This window comes from Pongo abelii, chromosome 19 (assembly GCF_028885655.2).
Source record: "Pongo abelii isolate AG06213 chromosome 19, NHGRI_mPonAbe1-v2.0_pri, whole genome shotgun sequence".
NCBI classification, from domain to species: domain Eukaryota; kingdom Metazoa; phylum Chordata; class Mammalia; order Primates; family Hominidae; genus Pongo; species Pongo abelii.
Genome location: NC_072004.2, coordinates 52,893,716 through 52,917,940, shown reverse-complemented (window position 1 = coordinate 52,917,940; position 24,225 = coordinate 52,893,716). Strand labels below are relative to the sequence as shown.

General features: G+C 44.2%; 2 protein-coding genes across 6 annotated transcripts in view; one reads left to right on the top strand and one right to left on the bottom strand.

Annotated features, from left to right (window-relative positions):
• Nucleotides 1-24,225, top strand: part of GGNBP2 (gametogenetin binding protein 2) — a 141,419-nt gene that overhangs the window by 3,196 nt on the left and 113,998 nt on the right. The gene's annotated exons all lie outside the window — the stretch shown is intronic.
• The window catches only part of LOC129051369 (TBC1 domain family member 3G-like), a 38,897-nt gene that overhangs the window by 13,837 nt on the left and 835 nt on the right, over nucleotides 1-24,225 (bottom strand). Inside the window, exons 1-8 of one of the 5 annotated variants that reach the window (XM_063718709.1) lie at nucleotides 14,392-20,026; nucleotides 13,674-13,869; nucleotides 12,663-12,803; nucleotides 8,799-9,440; nucleotides 7,871-8,699; nucleotides 6,650-6,756; nucleotides 2,811-3,280; nucleotides 587-2,618 (exon numbers count right to left, since the gene is read on the bottom strand). In XM_063718709.1, coding sequence (XP_063574779.1) covers nucleotides 587-700 — 114 coding nt within the window. In that variant the 5' untranslated portion in view covers nucleotides 701-2,618; nucleotides 2,811-3,280; nucleotides 6,650-6,756; ... (3 more) ...; nucleotides 13,674-13,869; nucleotides 14,392-20,026. Of the gene's footprint in view, nucleotides 1-586; nucleotides 2,619-2,810; nucleotides 5,012-6,649; nucleotides 6,757-7,870; nucleotides 8,700-8,798; nucleotides 9,441-12,662; nucleotides 12,804-13,673; nucleotides 13,870-14,391; nucleotides 20,027-24,225 lie in introns of those variants that run through there. The other 4 variants (XM_063718705.1, XM_063718703.1, XM_063718704.1 and 1 more) reach the window with 4 other exon arrangements.

Below are 24,225 nucleotides of genomic sequence, written 5' to 3'. Positions count from 1 at the left end.
ATCACACGATGGAAGCTGGCAGCCCCGTGGGCACCACTCGAGCCAGCTGTGACCTGCGGTTTCTATTTCCTGGAGTGTGGGGTGCCCACCCAGGAGAGCACAGGCACACCCCACACCCCTCATTTTGAGGATGCTGGGAGGTGGGGACCAAGGTCCTGCAGCCCTCTGCTTGTGCTGTGAAAGGTAGCCTAGGAGTCCTGTGTCCACCCATCCACGTGGGGCCCCAGGAGCCTGAACAGTGGCAGGCAGAGAGATGAGGAGGGAGAGAGAAGTGGAAAAGAAGGAAAGAGAAAGAGAGATGGGGAGAAGGAGTGAGGGAGAGAGAGGAAGAGAGATAAGGAAAGAGACAGAGGAGGCTGAGAGGAAAAGGAGCAAGAGATAGGGAGAGAGACACAAAAGGCAAAGAGAGAGACAGGGAGAGATGAGCGTGAGTAGGAGGTCGGGTCACTCTGGATCCCAGTCCCCAGTGAAAACCGTAGGTCGCCATCACCTAACTACGCATGCAATAAAGTCTTCTGCCTGCTGCTTACAGCCCGAGAACCCCTTCTCCGAGAGAATAAAATCTTTGACCATTGCCCTTTCTCACCGGAGTTTGCTTGGGTCTTCTGATGAAGTGTGATGTCTGACCCATCGCCTTCCTGGGCTCAAGGATCCATGAAAAGCCGACGCCTCTTTTGGGGAGGCTCTGCAGTGCCTTCATCTCACTAGGCTCCCCAGGAAGCTTGCGAACTTGGCTTGAGCCCTAAGCAGCCGAGTATGTGCCGGGCCTCTGCTTCTCTCTTTCAGTAAGAGGGAGAACCAAGAAAGAGACTGAAGCATGGTCTGCAGAGAAGGCACTTGTGCAAACATCAGGAGAATGAGGGGCCTGAGTTGTCTTCATTTCTCCTAAAAACACGCATTTCCTCCCAGGCCACCCTAGTGAGGGCATGAAGCACAGCGTGTGTGTGTCTGTGTGTGTGTGCATTTATATGCATGTGTATATATGTGTGTGTGTGTGCGCAGGTATATACATGTAAATGTATTTATGTATGTGCATCTGTGTGCATGTGTGTGTGCAAGTATATGCATGTGTATGTATGTGCGTGTGTGTGTGTGTGTGTGTGTGTTGCAGGGCTTTACAGTGGACAGGATGTGGGAGGGCAGCTGCAGCTCCAAGCTGCAAGTCTTTCTGATAGAATGGTTAAGATTCCCTGGACCACAGAAAGAGTGTTTTCATTTGCACCTATTTTTATTAGCATTTAAACCTGTATTCTTCATAGCATGTAAAGCTTATGTTGTTTAACTATTCTTAGAAACATTTACACCAGCGGTCCCCAAACTTTTTGGCACCAGAGAGCAGTTTTCTTGAAGACAACTCTTCCACAGACCTGGGAGAAGGGGAAGGGATGATGCAGAGATGATTCAAGCCCATTACATTTATTGTGTGCTTTATTTCTATGATTATTTCACTGTAATATATAATGAAATAATTATACAACTCACCATAATAAAGAATCAGTGGGAGCCCTGAGCTTGTTTTCCTGTAACTACATGGTTCCATCTGGGGGTGATGGGAGACAGTCACAGATCATCAGGCATTAGGTTCTCATAAGGAGCATGCAATCTAGATGCCTGGCATGCGCAGTTCACAGTAGGGTTCACGCTCCTATGAGAATCTAATGGCACCGCTCATCTGACAGGAGGCAGAGCTCCTGCGGTAATGCGAGGTATGGGAAGTGGCTCTTTCTACAGATGAAGCTTTGCTCCTTGGCTGGCTGCTCACCTCCTGCTGTGCAGCCTGGTTCCTAACAGGTGAGGACCCCTGATTTACCCAGTAAGATAAACACATTTTTATGTCAATTGAAATTATTCACCCTGCACCACCCAAAATTACCTTGCATACCTCACCCACCCAAGGGTCCTGTAGTGCACTTTGGGAGCTGTAGAAAGTAAGCCTGGAGCTCCACTGAGCATTCCATCTCTCCACCATCTGTGGGCTAACAGGCTGTGTTAGTTTCCTAGGGCTGTTTTACAGTACCACAGACTGGGCACCTTCAACAACAGAATGTTACTGTCTCACAGTACTGGAGGCCATGGGTCCAAGATCAAGGTGTCATCAGGGTGGGTCCCCTCTGAGGCTGTGCAGGAAGGCTCTGTTCCAGGCCTGTCTCTTGGCATGTGGGTGGCTGTCTTCTCCCTGTGACTATTGGTTAAGGGTGATTCTGATGAGGGCTGAGAAGAGGAGAGCTGGACAGAATGTCAGTAGCATATGGAGGGGGTTGGGCATTGTGTCTCATGCCTGGAATCTTAGCACTTTGGGAGGCCAAGACGGGAGGATTGTTTGAGGATAAGAGTTCAAGACCATCCTGGCCAACAGTGGGAGACCCAGTCTCTTTAAAAAATAAAAATACAGAAGGGAAAAGTCATTCAGATGAAGTCTCAGATGGCAATGAAGAACACGTTATCGGACATTGGAGGAAAGGTGACGCTTGTCATAAAGTGACAAAGAACTTGGCTGAATTGTGCTCATGTCCTAGTGTTTTCTGGAAGGCAGAACTTGCCAGCGATGAACCTGAAATTTGGTAGAAGAAATATCTAAGCAAAGTATTGAAGGAGCAGCTTCATTCTCTTGAATGTTTCTAGGAAAATGAAAGAAAAGAGGAATGGTTTAGAGACAGAACTCATAATCAAAAGGGAAGCAGAACTCAAAAATTTGGGAAATTTTTAGCCTTCTCAGCCTGCCCATATTGAACAGATAAGAAAGTGTGTTTGGGAGAGAACACGAGGGTGTGGGTCAGGAGGCCTGCATGGATCAGGGCTGTGCTCCTCACCAGGACGATGGAAGAGCGACCCTGAAGGCATTGTGTAGATCGCTCAGGCTGCACTCTCATCACAGGCCCATGGTGCCAGGGCACTGACGGCAGTACGGTTTCCAAGGAAGGCCCTGGGGCACCCTGAGGACCTTGGGGCTTGCTGCCAAGCACTCCCTGAAGTCACTGGTCCCCACATTCTGGTGTGGCACTGCTTGACTGCTCCAAGTGTTGCTTAATGAGCTCCTGTCCAGGGGGGACGTGATGTCACCACTCCAGAGGACACAGGCAGAAAACCCTTTGGCAGCATCCATGTGGTGCTAATTCTGCAGGTGTACAGATTTTTCTTTTCCCTTATAGAAATGGTGGAGTCAATGAAGAAATTAGCAGGGATGGATGTGGAGCTGACAGCTGAAGAAAGAAACCTCCTGTCTGTTACATATAAGCACGTGATTGGAGCTACAAGAGCCTCCTGGAGAATAATCAGCAGCCTTGAACAGAAAGAAGGAAACAAGGGAGGAGAAGACAAGGGAAAAATGATTCGGAAATACTGGCAAATGGTGAGACTGTTGTACAGCAGTCCCCCCTTATCCACAGTTTGAGTTACCAGTGTGGTACAGTACAATAAGATATTTTGAGAGAAAAAGAGACTATGTTCTTGTAACTTCTATTAGAGTATAATTGTTCTGGTATTAATCTTTTACTGTGCCTAGTTTATAAATTAAACTTTACCATGAGTTTGTATGTATAGAACAAAATATAGTATATATAAGGTTTGGTATTATCCATGGTTTCAGTGTATCCACTGGGGCGTCTCAGAATGGATCCCTCTGAGATAAAAGGGAACTACTGTATTTTCAAGAAAAATGATGAATGTTTTTGGTTAAATTTGTCCCATTCTTCTTTTTATTGAAAGACTCAGGGTTTTTTATCCAATGTCATAGTTTTTAATCTTTGGATTTATACAACAGAAATTATCTGGGGGAAGGAGGTTGTTGTTAACTGAATATGTCCTAATTTTTGCCTTTTATCTTTATGGTTTTAGAAAATGTCTCTGAAAAGGGAGGCTTGTTTCTTTTGAGTGTCTGGCTTAGTTCTCAGGGTATGTCTGTCAGTAATTTGGCCATAGTCATTGGCATTTGAGGTCACAGCCTAGTGCTCATTTGACTGTATATGTAGTACACATTTTATATCTTGGTAGATTTTTGTCTTTTGCTCACGTGGATTAGGCTACAGAATATTCCAGGGCAGAGGTGAATAACTTTTTCTCCTGGAAGCTGCAGCAGTGGGTAAAAAAAGTGAGACCCTGTCCCTAAAAATAAAGTTGTAAGCTGGGGTTGATGTTATCATTACCATGAAATATGTTGGGTCAAAGAATTTCGATGACCAATAGACAAGTTTTGTGTCCCAGAGGAATGAGGAAGTAACTGATACATTGGGAGAAGATGTGAAAAGTTCGAGTCTGGATGTCTTAGATGAGGTAGAGGCATAAAAAAGGAAAGAAGAAAAGAGAGAGAGAGAAAGAGAAAGAAAAGAAAGAAGAAAGAGAAAGAAAGAAAAGAAAAGAAAGAAAAAAGAGAAAGAAAGAAGGAAAGAAAGAAAGGGAGAGAGAAAGAGTGTAGATGTCTTGCTGAGTCCCTAAGTAGAAACAAGAAGAGAAAAGAAACTAAAAGAGGAAGCCATGGCCAAGAGTGAAGCATTACAGTGTATGACTTCTAGTATGGAGCAGCACAGTTAGGGGTATGGACATGTGCAAGTCTTCGAGTAGAAAGCAAAGAACTCTGTTGAGTGGAATGTGGCCACACCATACCTTGGTGTGATCTCAGATATTGGGTAGGTTGGCTGTAGATAGTCATTGAATGTGGGAGAACGGCCTAGAGAGCTATTGATGACAGAAACTGAGAAATAGAATGTAGAATATCGGCTTGTGAGGAGGAAGGGTTGGGAGTAACAGGAGAGCAGTCTTTGAGTATGTGAGGAGCTAGGAGAACATGGAAACCTTTCGTCTCCTACAGCAGTCTCTATCTGAAAAGTCATCAGGGAGATAGTTGATTCAGAAAATAGTTTTGCTTAGCTAAGATAAGAATGCTATTATGGAAGAAAGAGTGAGAGAATGTTTTACAGTGGAAAGGAGGTTCCAGGGGCATGAGAGGAACCTAGAAAGGTTCAACAGTAGTGCCATGAGTTCATAGAAAATAGGAAGCAAGTGGCTGGGCACAGTGGCTCACACCTGTAATCCCAGCACTTTGGCAGGCTGAGGTGGGTGGATCACAAGGTCAGGAGATTGAGGCCATCTTGGCTAACACGGCAAAACCCCGTCTCTACTAAACATACAAAAAAAAAAAAATTAGCCTGGCATGGTGGTAGCGCCTGTAGTCCCAGCAACTCGGGAGGCTGAGGCAGAGAATGGCGTGAACCCGGGAGGTGGAGGTTGCAGTGAGCTGAGATTGTGCCATTGCACTCCAGCCTGAGGGACAAAGCAAAACTCTGTCTCAAAAAAAGAAAAAGAAAAAAAAAAGGAAGCAAGTTGGGTATGTGCGTTTAGAGGTGCTGTACATTTTCAGCATTATAAATGAATAGAGATGAGTTGCAATCGTTCTTTTGGTCCATAGATTTTTGGTATCTTAACTAGTTTTGGATCTCTTCCACTAAAGGGATTGCCTGTTGTACATTGTTAGGAATGTAAGTACTGAAGGCAAACTGCCTGGGTTTGAATTTTGTTCTGTCCCTTGCACCCTGCCTGGGTTTGAATTTTGTTCTGTCCCTTGCACCCGGCCTGGCTTCAAATCCTAGCTCTGCTTATTAAGTTCTTTTAAGAGGATGATCTTTGAGCAAATGTCTTAGCTTGTTTTCGCAAGTAAATGGACACAATAGTTGCTATCTTGTGAAATAGTCATGTAATTGACCAGCATTTACCAAGTTGCATCAGTGTTTAGTTTTAGTCATTAGTGATTCTGCAATTGGACTGTGATGGGGTGTTGGGGTGGGGGTGGTGTGTGTGTGTAGCACTTAATTGCATGCAAAAAGGAAAAGATACTTTTGCTAAGGGAGAGGCAGTTTTTCTCTGCTTTTGTGTCAAAAGTGAAGAAGTGAGTTTGGAGAGGGATACGAATTCTCTGTATTACTAAGTTCTCTTCCACAAAACCAGAGGTAGATAGAAATGTGTAATAATTTACAGAATTTCTAGACTGAAACAATGTGATTTTTTAAAATTTATTTTTATTTTTTTCAGGTTGAGACTGAGCTAAAGTTCATCTGTGGCAACATGCTGGATGCACTGGACAAACACTTCATTCCAGCAGCTAACACTGGCAAGTCAAAGGTTTTCTGTTATGAAATGTAGGGTCTATACTAGAAAGGAAAAGGTAAGATTAAAAGTTGGCCTTTTTAGAATCATGACTTTCTTCTATGTAGGTTTCCAACTTTTATTTAAAAATAATTGTTTAATGTTAGAAGGATAGTCAATGTTGGAATAAAAAGATGGTCAGGCTCTTATAAAAATGCATTAGCTTTTGCTTTACTTATTTATATTCTTTTGCTTTCATGGGACCTATCTCATTCCCCTCCCCCAAACGGCCACACATTTCACAGTACTGGCTGAATGTTTCATGGAGAAATTTTATTTTATGATTAATACACTTGTGCCATTTCTTGGAACCACTTGCTTGTTTAATTCTAGTCTATCAAATGATAATTTTGTTGATATTTAGAGGCTCCTCAGTTAATTTCTGTGGGATTTTTGGTTATATTTAATAAGGAAAATAATAGGAAATGTCTAAGAAAAAAAAAGAAAGCCAATTATTCCTGAGAGTGTTTAAAATTATTGAAGTACACTTGTTAGTTGTTAGTATAGAACCTACATTTCATAATAGAAAACCTTGGACTTGCCAGTGTTAGCTGCTGGAATGAGGTGTTTGTCCAGTACATCCAGAATGTCACCAGAGATTAACTTCAGCTCAGTCTCAACCTGAAAAAATAAAAATAAATTTTAAAAAATCGGATTGTTTCAGTCTAGACATTCTGTAAATTATTGCACATTCTATGTACCTCTGATTTTGAGGAAGAGAGCTTAGTATTGAACAGAATTCGTTTCCCTGTCCAAATTCCCTTCTTTCGTTTTGACGCAAAAGCAGAGAAAAGCTGCCTCTCAGTTATCAAAAGTATCTTTTCCTTTCTGCATGAAATTAAGTGCTACACACATACACCACCCCCCACCCTAAAACCCCCTCACAGTCTGACTACAGAATCACCAATGACTGAAACTGAACACTGACGTAACTTAGTAAATTCTGGTCAATTACATGACTATTTCACAAGGTAGCAACTACTGTGTCTATTTACTTGGGAAAATAGAAGCTAAGACATTTGCTCAAAGATCATCCACTTAAAAGAACTTAATAAGCAAAGCTAGGATTTGAAGCCAGGCAGGATGCAAGGGACAGAACAAAATTCAAACCCAGGCAGTTTGCCTTCAGTACTTAACATTCCTAACAAACGTTCAACAGGCAATCCCTTTAGTGGAAGAAATCCAAAACTAGTTAAGATACCAAAAATCTGTCCACCAAACTAACTATTGCTAGTCATCTCTATTCATTTATAATGCTGGAAACGTGCAACATCTCTAAAAGCACATACCCAGTTTGCTTCCTTTTTTGTTGTTGTTTTTTTGAGATGGAGTCTCACTCTGTCGCTCAGAGTGCAGTGGCAGGACCTCGGCTCACTACAAGCTCCGCCTCCCAGGTGCACACCATTCTCCTGCCTCAGCCTCCCAAGCAGCTGGGACCATAGGCGCCCGCCACCATGCCTGGCTAATTTTTTTGTATTTTTAGTAGAGGCAGGGTTTCACCGTGTCAGCCAGGATGGTCTCAATCTCCTGACCTTGTGATCTGCCCATCTCAGCCTCCCAAAGTGCTGGGATTACAGGCGTGAGCCACTGCCCCCCCTACATTTTATGTATTTGGCACACATTGTTTAGCCATTGTACTTGTGATGGATAGTGGGAATGACCAGGGCCCCTCCAGGCAAGGCTTGGAGCAGAGGGCCCTCCTTTATGGGCTGGACTCACCAGTGCGGCTGCTTACCTGTGACTAACCACCAAGGCTCAAGGTGATGCTAAGGTGCTGATTTGCTGGAACTCTGAGCTGTGCCTGTGTCTCCTTGGGCTCTGGGAGATTTTTTTCTTTTAGCAGTATTTTATAGAGATATTGTCTAGGTAGAATAAAATGTAGATCCTGGTTTTCTGTTTGAGTTTTGTTTTGTTTTGTTTTGTTTTGTTTGGAGACAGGTTCTTGCTCTGTCACTGAACCTGGAGTGAAGTGGCGCGATCACAGCTCTCACTGTGGCCTCAACCTCCCAGGCTGAAGCAGTCTTCCTGCCTCAGCCTCCCTGTAGCTTGGACTACAGGCATGCACCACCATGCCCCACTGATTTTTTTGATTTTTAGTAGAGACCAGGCCTTGCTATGCTGCCCAGGCTGGTCTCGAACTCCTGGGCTCAAGCAATCCTCCTGCCTCAGCCTACCAAAGTGCTGAATTACAGGTGTCAGCCGCTGTACCCAGCCCCAGCCTGTTTTTAATGGAGGCAAACACCTGTGCAACCACCACCCAGAACCAGATCCAGAACATTTCCAGCCTCTGGAGGACTCCTTCGTGCCCCTCCCAGTCAGTGACCCCCAAGGGTAACGCCATTATGGCCTGTTGTTCAACTTGACTCGAATGGAATTCTCACAGCATGTGTCTGTTTGGATCTGGCTTCTTCCACTCAGTTGGGAGGCCCATTGATATTTCCTGTGACTTAGCTCCTTATTATTGCTGAGGGCCACACTGTTGTATGAAAACCACAATTCATTTCTCCTTTCTCCTGGTGGTGACCATTTGCGTTGTTTCCAGCCTGGGGCTATGATGAGTAAAGCTGTTAAAAACAGACAAATATATTTTCCTTTCTCTTGGGTAATTTTTTAGTAGAAAAGCCAGAACATAGATGTAGATATATGACTGTATTACAACTCACCAAGCAGTTTTTCTTTCTATTTTTTAATTTTTTGAGACAGAGTCTTGCTCTATTGCCCAGGCTGGAGGGCAGTGGCATGAGGACACTTCACTGCAGACTTGGCCTCCTGGGGTTAAGTGAGCCTCCCACCTCAGCCTCCCACGGAGCTGGGACCACAGGTGTGCACCACCACAATCGGCTCACTTGTTTTTTTAAATTATATGTAGAGACAGGGTCTTCCTATCTTGCCCAGTCTGGTCTCAAGCCTCCTGGACTCAAGTGATCCTCCCACTTCAGCCTCTCAAAGTGCTGGGATTACAGGTGTGAGCCACCACACCCTGCCTGTTTTTCTAAATTGGATTATTTTACACTCCAGTCTGCTATGAATGAGAGTTCCAGTTGTTCCATATCCCAATCAATTGGCGATTGCCTACAAATGATGTGGCATGATGAAATTGTTCCTGGTGTCCATGGTGTCTGAGAAGACTGCAAAGAATTTCCCTTCCGTTCTCTCCTTTCTGTTCCCCCTGTACTGTCTACTCCTTAAATTGGTCAAATTCTACTTGATCCAGGAACATAATGGAGCTGGAGAGTGCAGACGACACACATGGCCGCAGTCCATGGGAGCATCTCAAAGGAATTCGTCTGCAAATTGCAGTGCATCTAGACAGAGCACAAGAAGGAAGAGAAGTGCAGACTCATGTATGGCCCAGGGGCACCTTCCATCCCCTCATGCCTGTACGACCTTTACCCACCCATCCACTATCATGTCCCTGCTCTGGAGGGCGGATCACGAGGTCAGGAGCTCACCACCAGCCTGGGCAACACCGTGAAAGCCCGTCTCTACTAAAATACAAAAAATTAGCTGGGGGTGGTGGTGTGCGCTTGTAGTCCCAGCTACCTGGGAGGCTGAGGCAGGAGAATTGCTTGAACCCAGGAGGCAGAAGTTGCAGTGAGCCGAGATCATGCCACTGCACTCTAGCCTGGGTGACAAAGCGAGATTCCGTGTCAAAAAAAAAAAAAAAAAAAAAGAGAAAAGAAAAGAAAACAGTTTCTGGCTTAAATGGGGATTTTGTAACTTGCTGTCTCAGAGGCAGATTCCTGATGACCAATGGGGTGATTTTTTTTTTTTTTTGAGACGGAGTTTTGCTCTTGCTGCCCAGGCTAGAGTGCAATGGTGTGATCTTGGCTCACTGCAACCTCTGCCTCCTGGGTTCAAGCGAGATGGGGTTTCTCCATGTTGGTCAGGCTGGTCTTGAGCTCCTGACCTCAGGTGACCCACCCGCCTTGGCCTTCCAAATGGCTTGAACATGGGAGGCAGAGGTTGCAGTGAACTGAGATCGCACCACTGCACTCCAGCCTGGGCAACAAGAGCGAGACTCAGTCTCAAATAAAAGAAAAAAAGAAAAATAAATAAAAAATAAAACATCATTGTTATTTTATCAATCTTCAGCAGCTTTTCATTGCCTACAGAATGGAGTCTCAGTTCCTCAGGTTGGCATTCCACAATCTGATCCCAAAATGTGAATCTACACTTAAACCACTCACTACTCAAACTTCATTCTAACCATTGTTCCTGAATGTTCTGTGTGTTATGCCTATCTTGACATCAATACTCCAACCTTTACCTATCTACATTCTGTTTGCTTCATTTCTCCAAGTTCCATCTGTCTTTCAGAGTAGTGTGCTAGCTCTGTGTGTCACACAGAAATGAATTTTACAATGTAGAAATCCTGTACTCATTTGCAGTACAATTTGACAATATAAGTCAATAACCATAGGAATGTTCAAATCCTTGGGCTCAGAAATCCCACTCCTGAGAATTTATTCTTTAATAAATGGAAATAGAGGAAAGTTTAAGTCCATTATGATACATGTACTTAATAAAATAGGATACAGCTATTTAAAATTATAACTAGAAGCACTATATAGCTTATGAAAATGCTTATGAGAAATTAAAGAAAAACAGAGAATAAAATTGTGATTAAATCTGGAAACCTGGAAAGGGAACTAGAGAAACAGTTGATTTGTGAGGTGGTGGGAGGTTACATGATCTTTTTTCTTTTATTTGGATTCCCTTGATGTCATCCTTTTTTTTTTTTTTTTTTTTTTTTTTTTTTTATACACAGTCTCCCTCTGTTGCCCAGGCTGGAGGGGCAGTGGCGCAATCTCAGCTCATGGCAACCTCCACCTCCACTTCCTGGTTTCAAGTGATTCTCTGGCCTCAGACTCCCAAAATGCTGGGATTGCAGGCATGAGCCACTGCGCCCGGCCCCTTGTTCCCTTGTTGCCATCTTAACACTCTTCTTCTGATATATAATTGTGATCTATAATTGCTGTTCTTTGGCACGGTGGCTCACACCTGTAATCCCAACACTTTGGGAGGCCAAGGTGGGCAGATCACCTGAGGTCAGGAGTTTGAGACCAGCCTGACCAACATGGTGAAACCCCTTCTCTACTGAAAATACAAAAATTATTTGGGCATTGTGGCGTGTGCCTGTAGTCTTAGCTACTCGGGAGGCTGAAGCAAAAGAATTGCTTGAACCAGGGAGGTGGAGGTTGCAGTGAGCTGAGATCATGCCACTGCACTCCAGCCTGAGCAACACAGCAGATTCAGTCTCAAAAATAAATAAATAAATATATATATAAATAAATAAATAATAAAAAATTGCTTTAAAGAATAATGTAGATTTCTTATTTAAAATATCTGATCAGACCCATGAATTGAATCTTTCTCCTCATAAGAGTTCTTAGCATTGGCTGGGCGTGGTGGCTCAGGCCTGTAATCCCAGGACTTTGGGAGGCCAAGGCAGGCAGATCACCTGAGGTCAGGAGTTTGAAGCCAGCCTGGCCAACATGGTGAAACCCTATCTCTACTAAAAACACAAAAATTAGCCAGGCGTGGTGGCGTGTGCCTGTAATCCCAGGTACTTGGGAGGCTGAGGCAGGAGAATCACTTGAACCCAGGAGGTGGAGGTTGCAGTGAGCCGAGATCATACCACTGCATTCCAGCCCAGGTGAGAGAGTGAGACTCTGTCTCAAAAAAAAAAAAAAGAGTTCTTAGAGTTTAGCAAGGTTGCAAGATACAAGGTCAATATACAAAAATTAATTCTATTCCTATGTACTTGCAATGAAATTTTATTAACTGAAAAATTAATTGAAATTTTATAAAGTACCATGTACAATACCACCCCAAATTAAAATAGTTAGGGATAAATATAACAAAAATGGGCAATATTTTTTGCAAAAAACTAAAAAACACTGATCACAGAAATTAACAAGACCAAAATCAATGGAAAGATATGCCATGTTCAAAGACTGGAAGATTCAATATTCACATTTAAATTGATCTATAGATTCAGTGCAATTCCAATTCAAATCTTAGTGGGTTTTTTGGTAGAAATTGATAAGCTGATTTAAAAATTTATATGGAAAAGCAAAGTACCTGGAATAGCTAAAACAATTTTGATTAAAAAAGAACAAAGTTGAAGGACTCACACTACTTGATCACAAGACTTACTATAAAGCTGGACAGTGATCAAGACAGTGTGGTATTGATATAAGGGTAGATATAGATCCATGGAACAGAATTGGGAATCCAGGAATAGACCCACACATCTATGGTCCTTCTTTTTTTTTTTTTTTTTTTCTGAGATAGGGCCTTGCTGTGTTACCCATGGTGGAGTGCAGTGGTGTGATCTCGGTTCACTGCAACCTTCGCCTCCTGGGTTCAAGTGATTCTCCTGCCTCAGACTCCTGAGTGGCTGGGATTACAGGCACCCACAACCACGCCTGACTAATTTTTGGTTTTTTTTCAGTAGAAACGGGATTTCACCATGTTGGCCAGGTTGGTCTCCAACTCCTGACCTTAAGTAATCCGCCCACCTTGGGCTCCGAAGTGCTGGGATTACAGGCTTGAGCCACCATGCTCCACCTGGTCTATTGCTTTTTAACAAGGTGCCAAAATAATTCAATAGGAAAAAGATAGTCTCTTCAACAAATGGTTCTGGAATATTCAACATCTACCTTCAAAAACAAACAAACAAACAAAAACTGATTCTTTTCCACATTTTAAAAATTAGCCCCAAATTTACGATTTTTAGGGAATAGATTATAGGCCAAAATGTAAACTCTAAAACATCTAGTAGACAGTCTTGTGACCTTGGGGTAGGGAAAGATTTTATAGATAGGCTGTAAAAAGTATAAATCAGGAACTTTTTTTTTTGAGACGGAGTCTCAAAATTAACAAAATTTCTAACATTGTTAGAAAATAAAAAGACAAGCCAAAAGATAACAGAGCAAACTGGGAGAAAAAACTTGCAAAGCTATAGCTGATCAAGGATATATAAACAACACTTTACCCATATATTTACCCATAATATACAAATAATGTTTTCTTTTTTTTGAGACAGAGTCTCGCTCTGTTCCCCAGGCTGGAGTGCAGTGGCATGATCTCAGCTTGCTGCAACCTCTGCCTCCAGGGTTCAAGCAATTCTCTGCCTCAGCCTCCCGAGTAGCTGAGATTACAGGCTCCCGCCACCACGCCTGGTTAATTTTTGTATTTTTTCATAGAGACAGAGCTTCACCGTCTTGGCTAGGCTGGTCTTGAATTCCTGACCTCGTGATCCACCTGCCTCAGCCTCCCAAAGTGCTGGGATTACAGGCAGGAGCCACCTCACCTGGCCAACATTTTCAATTCAATAGATTAAAAAAAGGCAACCCCCACCCCACTCAATGGACAAAAGAGTTGAAAGGACACTTTGCAAAATAAGAGAAACAAGTGTTTAACAAATATATAAGAAGCTGCCTCTCACCATAATTTACTAGGTAAAGGCAAATTTAAGCCACACTATAGTGACACACCTACTAGAATGGCTAAAAACTTTTGAAACTTACAATACCAAGTCCTGGAGAGGATGTAAAGCAACTGGAACTCTTAGACATTGCTGATGGGAAAGCAAATAGTATATTCTCTTTGGAAGACAGTGTAGCATCTCCTTCGGAAGTTGGGCATACATTTTCCATACAACTCAGCAATCCTACTCCAAGGTGTTTTCCCAAAATAAATGAAAGCGTATTTCCATACAAAGAACTGCTAACAAATATATACCAGATTTATTTATAACCACCCCAAACTGGAAACAATCCAAATGTCTATCAACTAAGGATGGATAAACAAATTGTAACACATCCATGCAATGAAATGCTACATGGCGATAAAAAGGAATGAACTACCAATACATTCAATGACATACATAAATCTCAAAACATCATGGTAAGTGATTGAAGTCACACTCAAAAGGCTATATGTAATATTATTTCATTTATTTGACATTCTGGAAAATCAAAACCAAAGGGACAGAAACAAGATTAATGATTGCCAGAAAATGGAAGTGAGGATACGGGATTGGGTACAAAGGAGCCTGAGAGAACTTTTGGGGGTGATGGATATGTTCCATATCTTGATTGTGGTGGTGGCTATGTGACGCTGTACATTTTTGAAAACTCATTAAAACATACTCTGAAAAAGAGTACACTTTAACTCCATGTAAATTATGTCCCCATAAATCTGATTCCAAAATTGAATTCTGCATACTGACAGCATTGGCATTACCTGCGATGTTGTAAAAAATGCTGAACCACAAACTCCATCTGCATGCAGACCTTGTGTTCTAGGTCAGGTTCCTCAGGAAACAGGCCCTGAGATTCTGAAAGCTGCATATAAGAGGTTTATTAAGGGGAGATCTTAGAGGGAACAGAAGTAGGATTGAGTTGATCTGCAGTGCAATTCGACAGAAGCCTCAGCTGAGCCTTACAGGGACCTCTTGAGCTGGAATTACCTTCAGGGTGGGCCCTCTCATCAAGCAGTCATTGGATGTGACTGCCCCCAAGGTGTGACCTTGGTTGGGCAAGGTGGTTCTCTTTAGCTGAAAGAAATTTCCAGAGAATGACTCAGCTGAGAACCGTCAACTGCCAACACTCCCGGCAGATGGGTAAATGAGGGCCTCCATCCTGAAAAGAGAATCTGGGCAACTCACCACAGCACCCACTACAGTGCACTCCTTGCAACTTTTGAGTCCACTTGTTTCATACAATAAGTTCACTCCATCTTGGAAGAGCTCCTTCAGTGTTCTTATTGGTCTCTTTTCCTAAGGAAACTTGTAAAGACAGTGGGATGAACCACATCCTTGCCCCCACCAATACCACAGCTGGTGTCAAGGTCACAATCAATACTCATCATCTTCCTTCTCTACTGCCCATTCCAGATTACCTCCACCCTCAACCAGCACCTCTTCTGGTCTAACTGGCCTATCTGAGAGATGGACCCTGATCCTTTTCCATGAGCAGTAGGAGTCCCTGATTATTATATCTTTCTTTCTCCAACTGTGATGCTGCATTTGTCCGTTACTGTCAAGATTGAGCAGGGGATGCCAGGTGCAGTGGCTCACACCTGTAATCCCAGCACTTTGGGAGGCCAAGGTGGGTGGATCACTTGAGATCGGGATTTCAAGACTAACCTGGCCAACATGGTGAAACTCCGTCTCTACAAAAAATATAAAAATTAGCCAGGTGTGGAGGCAGATGCCTGTAATCCCAGCTACTTGAGAGGCTGAGGCAGGAGAATTGCTTGAACCTGGCGGGTGGAGGTTGCAGTGGGCCGAGATCATGCCACTGCACTCCAGCCTGGACGACAGAGTGAGACTCTGTCTCAAAAAAAAGATTGACAGGGGAATATCAAGAGAAACCCCAGTGGATTACTTGGGTGCCAGACTTACTCTTCCCTGCCTCCATCATGTGACAGCAGTCCTATCTCCTCCTGATGAGGGCAATTCCTCCTGACAGGATGATGACTCATTTCCTTGCCTGCTGGTATCCTGGTATAAAGTACTTAATGTGACTCACAGTTTACTAGAACTCTTGTGTCCCCTGGTGGAAATATTTTCCCTCTGGGAATGAAGACTTCTAGAGCCACAGAACCTAGAAGCACAAATTCCCTAAGTGAGCTATTGGGAGGGATGATAAGCAGCCACTCCTACTTCTACCCTTTGGTTCCCAGACTCACATATTCTACCGTTTTAGGGACACGGCACTATATAATGGGCACTGATTTAGGGTATATACTGCATTCTGTAGGATGCCATCTATTAACTCTAAGCTGGTGTCTCAGCTGGCTTTCAAAGGCCATCCCATTACTGTCAGGCCAGATGTCTCCGGGTAGCATGGAATATGATAGGACCTATGGATCCCATGGTAAAGTGTCCTACTGACATACCTCCTTTACTGTTTAGTGGATCCCTTGAGCCAATACAGTGTTTTACGGGTTCCCATCATGGTGGGCAAAGCACTATAAACCCTTGGACAGTGGTGCTGGATGAAGCAACAGAAATAAGAAAGGAAAATCTAGCCAGGCGAGGTGGCTCACGCCTGTAATCTCAGCACTTTGGGAGACCAAGGTGGGTGGATCACCTGAGGTCAGGAGTTCGAGACCACCCTGACCAATATGGTGAAACCCCATCTTTACTAAAAATACAAAAAAAAAAAAAAAAAATTGGCCAGGCATGGTGGCATGCACCTGTAGTCCCAGCAACTTGGGAGGCTGAGACAGGAGAATTTCTTGAACCCAGGAGGTGGAGGTTGCAATGAGCCGAGACTGTGCCACTGCACTCCAGCCTGGGCAACAGAGAGGACCCCATCTCAAAAAAAAAGAAAAAACAAAAAGAAAGAAAGGAAAATCAATATCCAAGATATATGTTGATTGCCAAGAAGACAAGTCATTGCCCCTTTTAGGATAGTAGGGGCAATCAATAATGTGGTTGCTTGGTCTCCTTAAGGCATAATGTGATATCAAGGGCTTACTGTTGGTCTCTGTTGCTTGCAGACCGAACATTCAGCACTAGCATAAGTTACAGCAGCCTTTATAAATGACGTTGGGCCCTTGAGTAGTTTCTATCCTTTCCAATGTGGATACTCACTACCATGAACTAAATGTTTATTTTCCCCCAAAATGTATATGTAGGAGCCCTAGCCCCCAGTATGGCTGTATTTGGAGATGGGGCCTCTAAGGAAGTAATTAAGGTTAAGTGAACTCATAATGGTGGGGCCCTGATCCAAAAGGATTAGTGCCCTTATAAGAGACATGGAGAGCACTTTTCCTGCATGTGCCCGCCCTCCCCTCCACCTCCCATGCACTGAAGAAAGGGCATGTGCCTACACAGGATGAAGGCAGCCATCTGCAACCAGACACCAACCTTGCTGGCAGTTTGATTTTTGGACTTTCTCCAGAACTGTGAGAAAACAAATTTCTGGTGCTTAAGCCACATTTTTTGTGGTATTTTGCTGTAGCCTAAGTGGATTAATAAACTCCATTTATGAGCACACTGTGCCAGCCCTGTGGTGACTGGTAGCAGCTGGCTGGGTCATTCTGCCTAGTGCACTCCTGTTGTTCAGTGCCTCTCCCACGGTGGCTGCTGGGAGCAGGTATTAGCATGTGATGCAAAGATCTTCACATTTCATGCCCGTTCCTGTAGATCTGTGGATCTATATCACCCCACACCCCCAGGCCTCCCATATTCTAATATTTCTCCTCCCAGGCCTCTGAGCAACCAATGAAGCCATTCACTACTGCCATGAGCTCATATATACTTTTGCCTTGAGCTTTGTGTCTCTCTCTACACAAAGCAGATGATCAGCACACTCCCCAAATCTCTAAACATTGGGAGGATTTCCTGTCACTCCTTATTTCAGGGCTAGTCCTGAGCGGGACTGTAGTTAGCAGAGTTTGTTTTCAGCTTGTAACCACATTAGAATATAACTTGAACCATCCATGAACAAGTCTCAGTATTGTTCCTCCTCGGCCAGCAGGGTAGCTCGTGTCTGTAATCCCAACACTGAGGGAGGCTGACGTGGGCAGATCACCTGAGGTCAAGACCAGCCTGGCCAATATGGTGAAACCCGGTCCCCACAAAAATACAAAAATTAGCCAGGTGTGGTGGTGTGTGCCTGTTATTGGGGCTGGCATAAACCTCACATGATGCTTTTTTTTTTTTTTTTTTTTTTGAGACTGAGTCTCATTCTGTCACCCAGGCTGGAGTGCAGTGGTGCAATCTTGGCTCACTGCAAGCTCCGCCTCCTGGGTTCACAGCGTTCTCCTGCCTCAGCCTCCTGAGCAGCTGGGATTAGTCGCCCAGCACCATGCCCGGCTAATTTTTTTGTATTTTTAGTAGAGGCGGGCTTTCACCGTGTTAGCCAGGATGGTCTCAATCTCCTGACCTCGTGATCCGCCTGCCTCAGCCTCCCAAAGTGTTGAGATTACAGGTGTGAGCCACCACGCCTGGCCAATGCATTTTCTTTTTTTTTTTTTTTTGAGACAGAGTCTTGCTCTGTCACCCAGGCTGGGGTGCAGTGACACCATCTCTGCTCACTGCAACCTCCGCCTCCGGGGTTCAAACCATTCTGTCTCAGCCTCCCAAGTAGCTGAGATTACAGGTGTGTGCCACCACACCCGACTAATTTTTGTGTTTTCAGTAGAGATGAGGTTTCGCTATGTTGGCCAGGCTGATCTCGCCTCTAAAACCATATGATATAATGGGTCGCATGGCCCAAGAAGCAGGACTGCTCATACTGTAACCTGAAACCACTATGGAGCCCTTTCCTGCCCTAGGCCTCACACAATGCTGGTAGATTTCCATGTCACTTGGTAAGGTTTAAAGCAGTGTTCCTAAGTAGGTAATATGCACCACCAGAGCCCAAAGAGGCCTGTTAGGCATTATGCTTGCTTCTTAGTGGTGGGAAGTGCAAGATGGAATAACTTGACCTTTACTTTGGAAGGAGATATCCTAGTATGCTTGAAGCCACTAAAACTTCACTACTGTGGCAGGCCCCTGAATCTTTATAGAACCCTCTGGAACACATGTCTTATCCAGGCCTCCAACAAGTATTTGTATTTCTTGCTCATCTGGTCCAAATAACATCATGTCATTGATATAGTGGGCCAATGTAATATTCTGGGGTGTTCAGATGGTCAAGGTCCTTTCAGAATTTATTTCTACAGAATGCAAGAGAGTTAATACAACCCCAGAGCAAGACTGTAAATCTACACTGTTGTCCATCCCACATGAATGTGAACTTCTTCCAGTTAGAAATGGATAAGAATGCGGCCAGGTGCGGTGGCTCACGCCTGTAATCCTAGCACCTTGCGGGGCTGAGGTGGGTGGATCGCCTGAGGTCAGGAGTTCAAGACCAGCCTGGCCAACATGACAAAACCCCGTCTCTAGTAAAAATACAAAAATTAGTGGGGCATGGTAGCAGGCACTACAATCCTACTTACTCAGGAGGCTGAGGCAGGAGAATCACTTGAACCCAAGTGGTGGAGGTTGCAGTGAGCCGAGATCACACCACTTCACTCCAGCCTGGGCAAAAGAGCAAAAGCAAGACTCCATCTCAAAAAGAAAAAAAAAAAAAAAAAAAGAATGCATTGGCCAGATTAATGGCTAATACCACACACCTAAAGCCATGTTAATCTGCTCTAACAAAAATACCATTTGTAACCCAGCAAGCACAACTGGGGATACTCCTTGGGTGAGTTTGCCACATCCTTCAGGAACTGAAGTTCCTACATTTCTAGCATTTCCACTTCACTTACAATGGACCATTGCATTCTGGTTAAGGACAGAATTAAGTGGGGAAAACAATACTCCTGCATTCGTGAAGTCTTCAAAGGTGGTTTTAATCTCTGCTGTTCCCTGGACTGTAATATTGTTTTTTAGTTACTCTCTTGGATGGAACAGGAGGGAGTAGTTTCAGAGGTTTCTACTTGGCCTTCTCCACTATGATAGCCCTAATTTTACAGTCTAAAAAAGAACTTATTGGGAGAAGCAATCTGATCTGGATTCTGAGTATCCCTGAACATTCCTGCTAATATGCTGGGAAGACAAGACCTTGACTTCTCTCTACTTAGCAGATTTCTCAGGGTTGAACACACAGCAACCTTGAGAGATGAGCTAACATCTCCTTCTAGGACAAAGAGTAGACTTGCATACTGCTTATAAAAATAGTGGATTCCTGGCCGGGCATGGTAGCTCACGCCTGTAATCTCAGCACTTTGGGAGGCCGAGGCAGGCAGATCACGAGGTTAGGAGTTTGAGACCAGCCTGACGAACATGGTGAAACTCCGTCTCTACTAAAAATACAAAAATTAGCTGGGCGTGGTGGTGGGTGCCTGTAATCCCAGCTACTCAGGAGGCTGAGGCAGGAGAATTGCTTGAACCTGGAAGGCAGAGGTTGCAGTGAGCCAAGACTGAGCCACTGCACTCCAGCCTGGGTGACAGAGGGAGACTCTGTCTCAAAAAAAAAAAAAAAAAAAAAATAGTGGATTCCCATAAAAAGGAATGTGATCATTTCCTTTGCAGGAACATGGATGGAGCTGGAAACCGTTATCTCAGCAAACTAACGTGGGAACAGAAAACCAAACACCGCATGCTCTCATTTCTAAGTGGGAGCTGAATAATGAGAACACATGGAAACATGGTGGGGAACAACACACACTGGGGCCTGTTGGAGGGGGTTTCAGGGAGGGAGAGCATCAGGAAAAACAGCTAATTAATGCTGGGCTTAATACCTGGGTGATAGGTTGATCTGGGCAACAAACCACCATGGCACACGTTTCCCTTTGTAACAAACCTGCACATCCTGTGCGTGTACCCTGGAACTTAAAACAAAAGTTGGAGGAAAAAAATGGTGGATTCCCTAAACTCAGTGATTGTTCTCCTGTAACACAACCCACTTTATGTATGGGCATCAATCTGGATCCTCTGCATCACCTCTATGGGAACTGGGGGCAAGGGGAACGGATGCAGACATGATGCTGATACTGCTTGCTGTGGTCTGATAAAGTCCTTTGTCTCTGACCCAAGAGTCTCATATTCAACCAGCAAACATGAAACAATAACAGGCTAATGGCTTATACGGAGGGTAAAATCCTAGTCCCTGACAGCAATGATGGGGAGCAGAGGTGGTTCTTCCAACTCCCAAGTATTTCCATGTCATATTACATTGGCATTATACATCTGGAGACAGAAAATCAGGTGGGTCTTTGGACCCACTGTGAACTAGACCTGGGTCAAAGGCTCCATTTATTACCTAGCCCCAATATACTCCCACTTTAACAGGGAGACCACAGTGAAGCTTTGGGTCTCCAGGCATCAGTGTTAACTCAGGCCTTATATCCAACAGCCCTCAAAATGGTTGGGAATTACCATTTCCTGAGGAAATGGCCATTGGTTTCTTTGGAGAAGGATTGGGGGAATCACGATCATATACATTTGCTGTGGCACTTCTTCCTGGAAACCTACTATCTCCTTCAGTCAAGTTCTGGGTTCTGGGTTATTGAAGTGACTGCCCTCAAACTCCTAATCACCCATCTTTGATTTCTTCTGGTTGTACATATTGAACAATTGGGTTTTTGGCTGCTCCATTGATCTTGCCCCTGGGAATATAATGTTCTTTTTTGTTTCCATCTGGCACTTTTATTGTTTCACTTTTTCTGTTTGATTCATTTGAGTGATTTGGGGGGTGTGATATGAACCATGGCTCCAGTTTATTCCTGATGGCTTTCCAATTGCTCCACCATCACCTGATTCCATCACTGGATTTATTCTTTTATTGAATAGTACATCCTTTCCCTACTGATTTGAAATGGCATTTTGGTTAAATGCTAAAATTAATTTTTTTTTGAGATGGAGTCTCGCTCTATCACCAGGCTGGAGTGCAGTGATGCGATCTTGACTCACTGCAGCCTCCGCCTCCCAGATTCAAGTGATTCTCCTACCTCAGCCTCCAGAGTAGCTGGGATTACAGGCATGTGCCACCACACCCAGCTAATTTTTGTATTTTTAATAGAGACAGGGTTTCACCACGTTGGCCAGGATGGTCTTGATCTCTTGACCTCATGATCTGCCTGCCTTGGCCTCCCAAAGTGTTGGGATTACAGGTGTGAGCCACCACGCCCGGCCAAAACTTCATATTCTTATTAATTTTCTCCATAGCTCTCCTTGGATCAGGTCCTCCCTGGTGTCACTCATTATGCTAATTGTGCCCAGCTTGCATCTGAGGGTTAAATGCTATCTCCTGGGATCCTACCCGTTACTCTCAGGGATCCCAGTTCTGTGGCAGCATTTGCTACCATGAACACTGACCCATATGTAACAGCCACAGTGAGTTTCCCAACATGCCAGTGCCCCTCAGTCAGTGCATTCCTTATTGCTTTGTAAATACAGTGCCCTTAGACCCTCCCATGGTCCATGATATTTCTAGCATTTCTACTTCACTTACAATGGACCATTGATTTTTCCAAACTTTGAGAGGCAACCAGGCAGCTTAATAGCACCATCTCCTGGGATCTTCAATAGTTGTTAAATCTTGTATCATGGGATATTGGCCCCACATCGATAGACTCTGTTATCCAACTTTATTCAGTGGTCCTTGATCCACCACCCTTAAGATATAGTGCCAGATGTACTTTCCTGGCTCTTGCTGGAATCTATCATCTAGGTCTTGCAGTTCCTTTGGCATACACTGGAGCTGAACGTGATAGAGAACCCAACCTTCTTTGGAACTTTGCTGCTCTTATAATGAAGGCCCGCTCCTGTTCCTCAGCCTTTTCTGCTCTCCCATTGCAGGTGATGAGTCTCTATATGCTGCCAAGGAGGGCCTCTGGTTTTCACACTTCAACTTACAGGCGATTAATGACCCTCAGCCTTTCATGTCTTTCTCCAATGCAGCAAGAGCCAGAAGAAACAGCCATCCAATTCTCAAGTCCTTATATTAATATAATTACTATTGCCCTTGAAACTCTCAAATTCCTCTCCAGTCTGTTCTCTTCCATCAGTTTCCCATTCCAGTTCCTTGCTGTTGGAGGTTTTTTGTTGTTGTTTTGGTTTGGTTTGGTTTTCTTGTCTCTTTGAGACAGTCTTGCTCTGTTGTCCAGGCTGGAGTACAGCGGCAGCGTCTCAGCTCAATGTAACCTCTGCTTCCCAAGCTCAAGTGATCCAACTCAGCCTCCTGAGTAGCTGGGACTACAGGTGTGTACCACCATGTCTGGCTAATTTTTTTTTTTTTTGAAACGGAGTTTTGCTCTTGTTGCCCAGACTGGAGTGCAGTGGTACAATCTTGGCTCACTGCAACCCCCACCTTCTGGTTTCAAGCAATTCTTCTGCCTCAGCCTCCCAAGTAGCTGGGATTACAGGCATGCACCACCATAACTGGCTAATTTTTGTATTTTTAGTAGAGATGGGGTTTCACCACGTTGGCCAGTCTGGTCTCGAACTCTCGACCTTGTGATCCACCCGCCTCGGCCTCCCAAAGTGCTGGGATTATAGGCATGAGCCACTGTGCCTGGCAATTTTTTTTTTTTTTTTTTTTTGGTAGAGATGGGGTTTTGCTACGTTGCCCAGGCTGATCTTGAACTCCTGAGCACAAGCAATCCACCCGCCTTGGCCTCCTAAAGTGCTGGGATTACAGGCATGAGCTACTGCACCTGGCCGGAAGTTTTAATAATCACCCTACAACCTCTTGCCACGGGTTTTATCAGGTGTTTATTGTAAGCTGGCTGTTGGGTGAAACAGCTGCATAATCCCATTTTAGAATCTGCTTCTCATGATAACTCCTGACACCAACTGTCATAAATTAGGTTCCCTGGGAAACAGACTCTGAGTCTGAGATCTACTGAGTCACGTGGGAAATTTATTTGGGAGTGCTTTAGGAACAGGGTTGCCAGATAAAATATAGCATGCCCAGTTAAGTTTGCATTTCAGATGAAGAGTGCAATATTTGGGACATGTTTATATTAAAAGTTATTCTTGTTTGTCGGAAATTCAAATTTCACTGGGCGTTTGGTGTTTATATTTGCCAAATCTGGCAACTTCTGTCTAAAGAACAACACCTATGAGAAGTGAGGAAGGCAAGCTTGTGAAGAGGGAGATGTTGAAGCAGTTGGAGGAGAGGCTTCAGCTGAGTCTGTGGTGAGGTCTATAGGTTGGAGAGCCCTTCAAAGCTGCCCTGGGCCAGGCGCAGTGACTTACACCTGTAATCCCAGCACTTTGGGAGGCCGAGGCGACGGATCACCTGATGTCAGAAGTCCAAGACCAGCCTGGCCAACATGGTGAAACCCCATCTCTACTAAAAATACAAAAATTAGCTGGGCATGGTGGTGGGTGCCCGTAGTCCCAGCTACTCAGGAGGCTGAGGCATGAGAATCACTTGAACCCAGGAGGCGGAGGTTGCAGTAAGATGAGATCGTGCCACACTGCACTCCAGTCTGGCAACAGAGTAAGACTCCATCTTGAAAAAAAAATTAAAATTAAAACAAATAATAAAGCTGCCCTGCCTTGAGGAAGGGGGGCTAGGACTTCATTTCCGCACATCAACCAGCCATTGAATGGAGGCTGCCTCA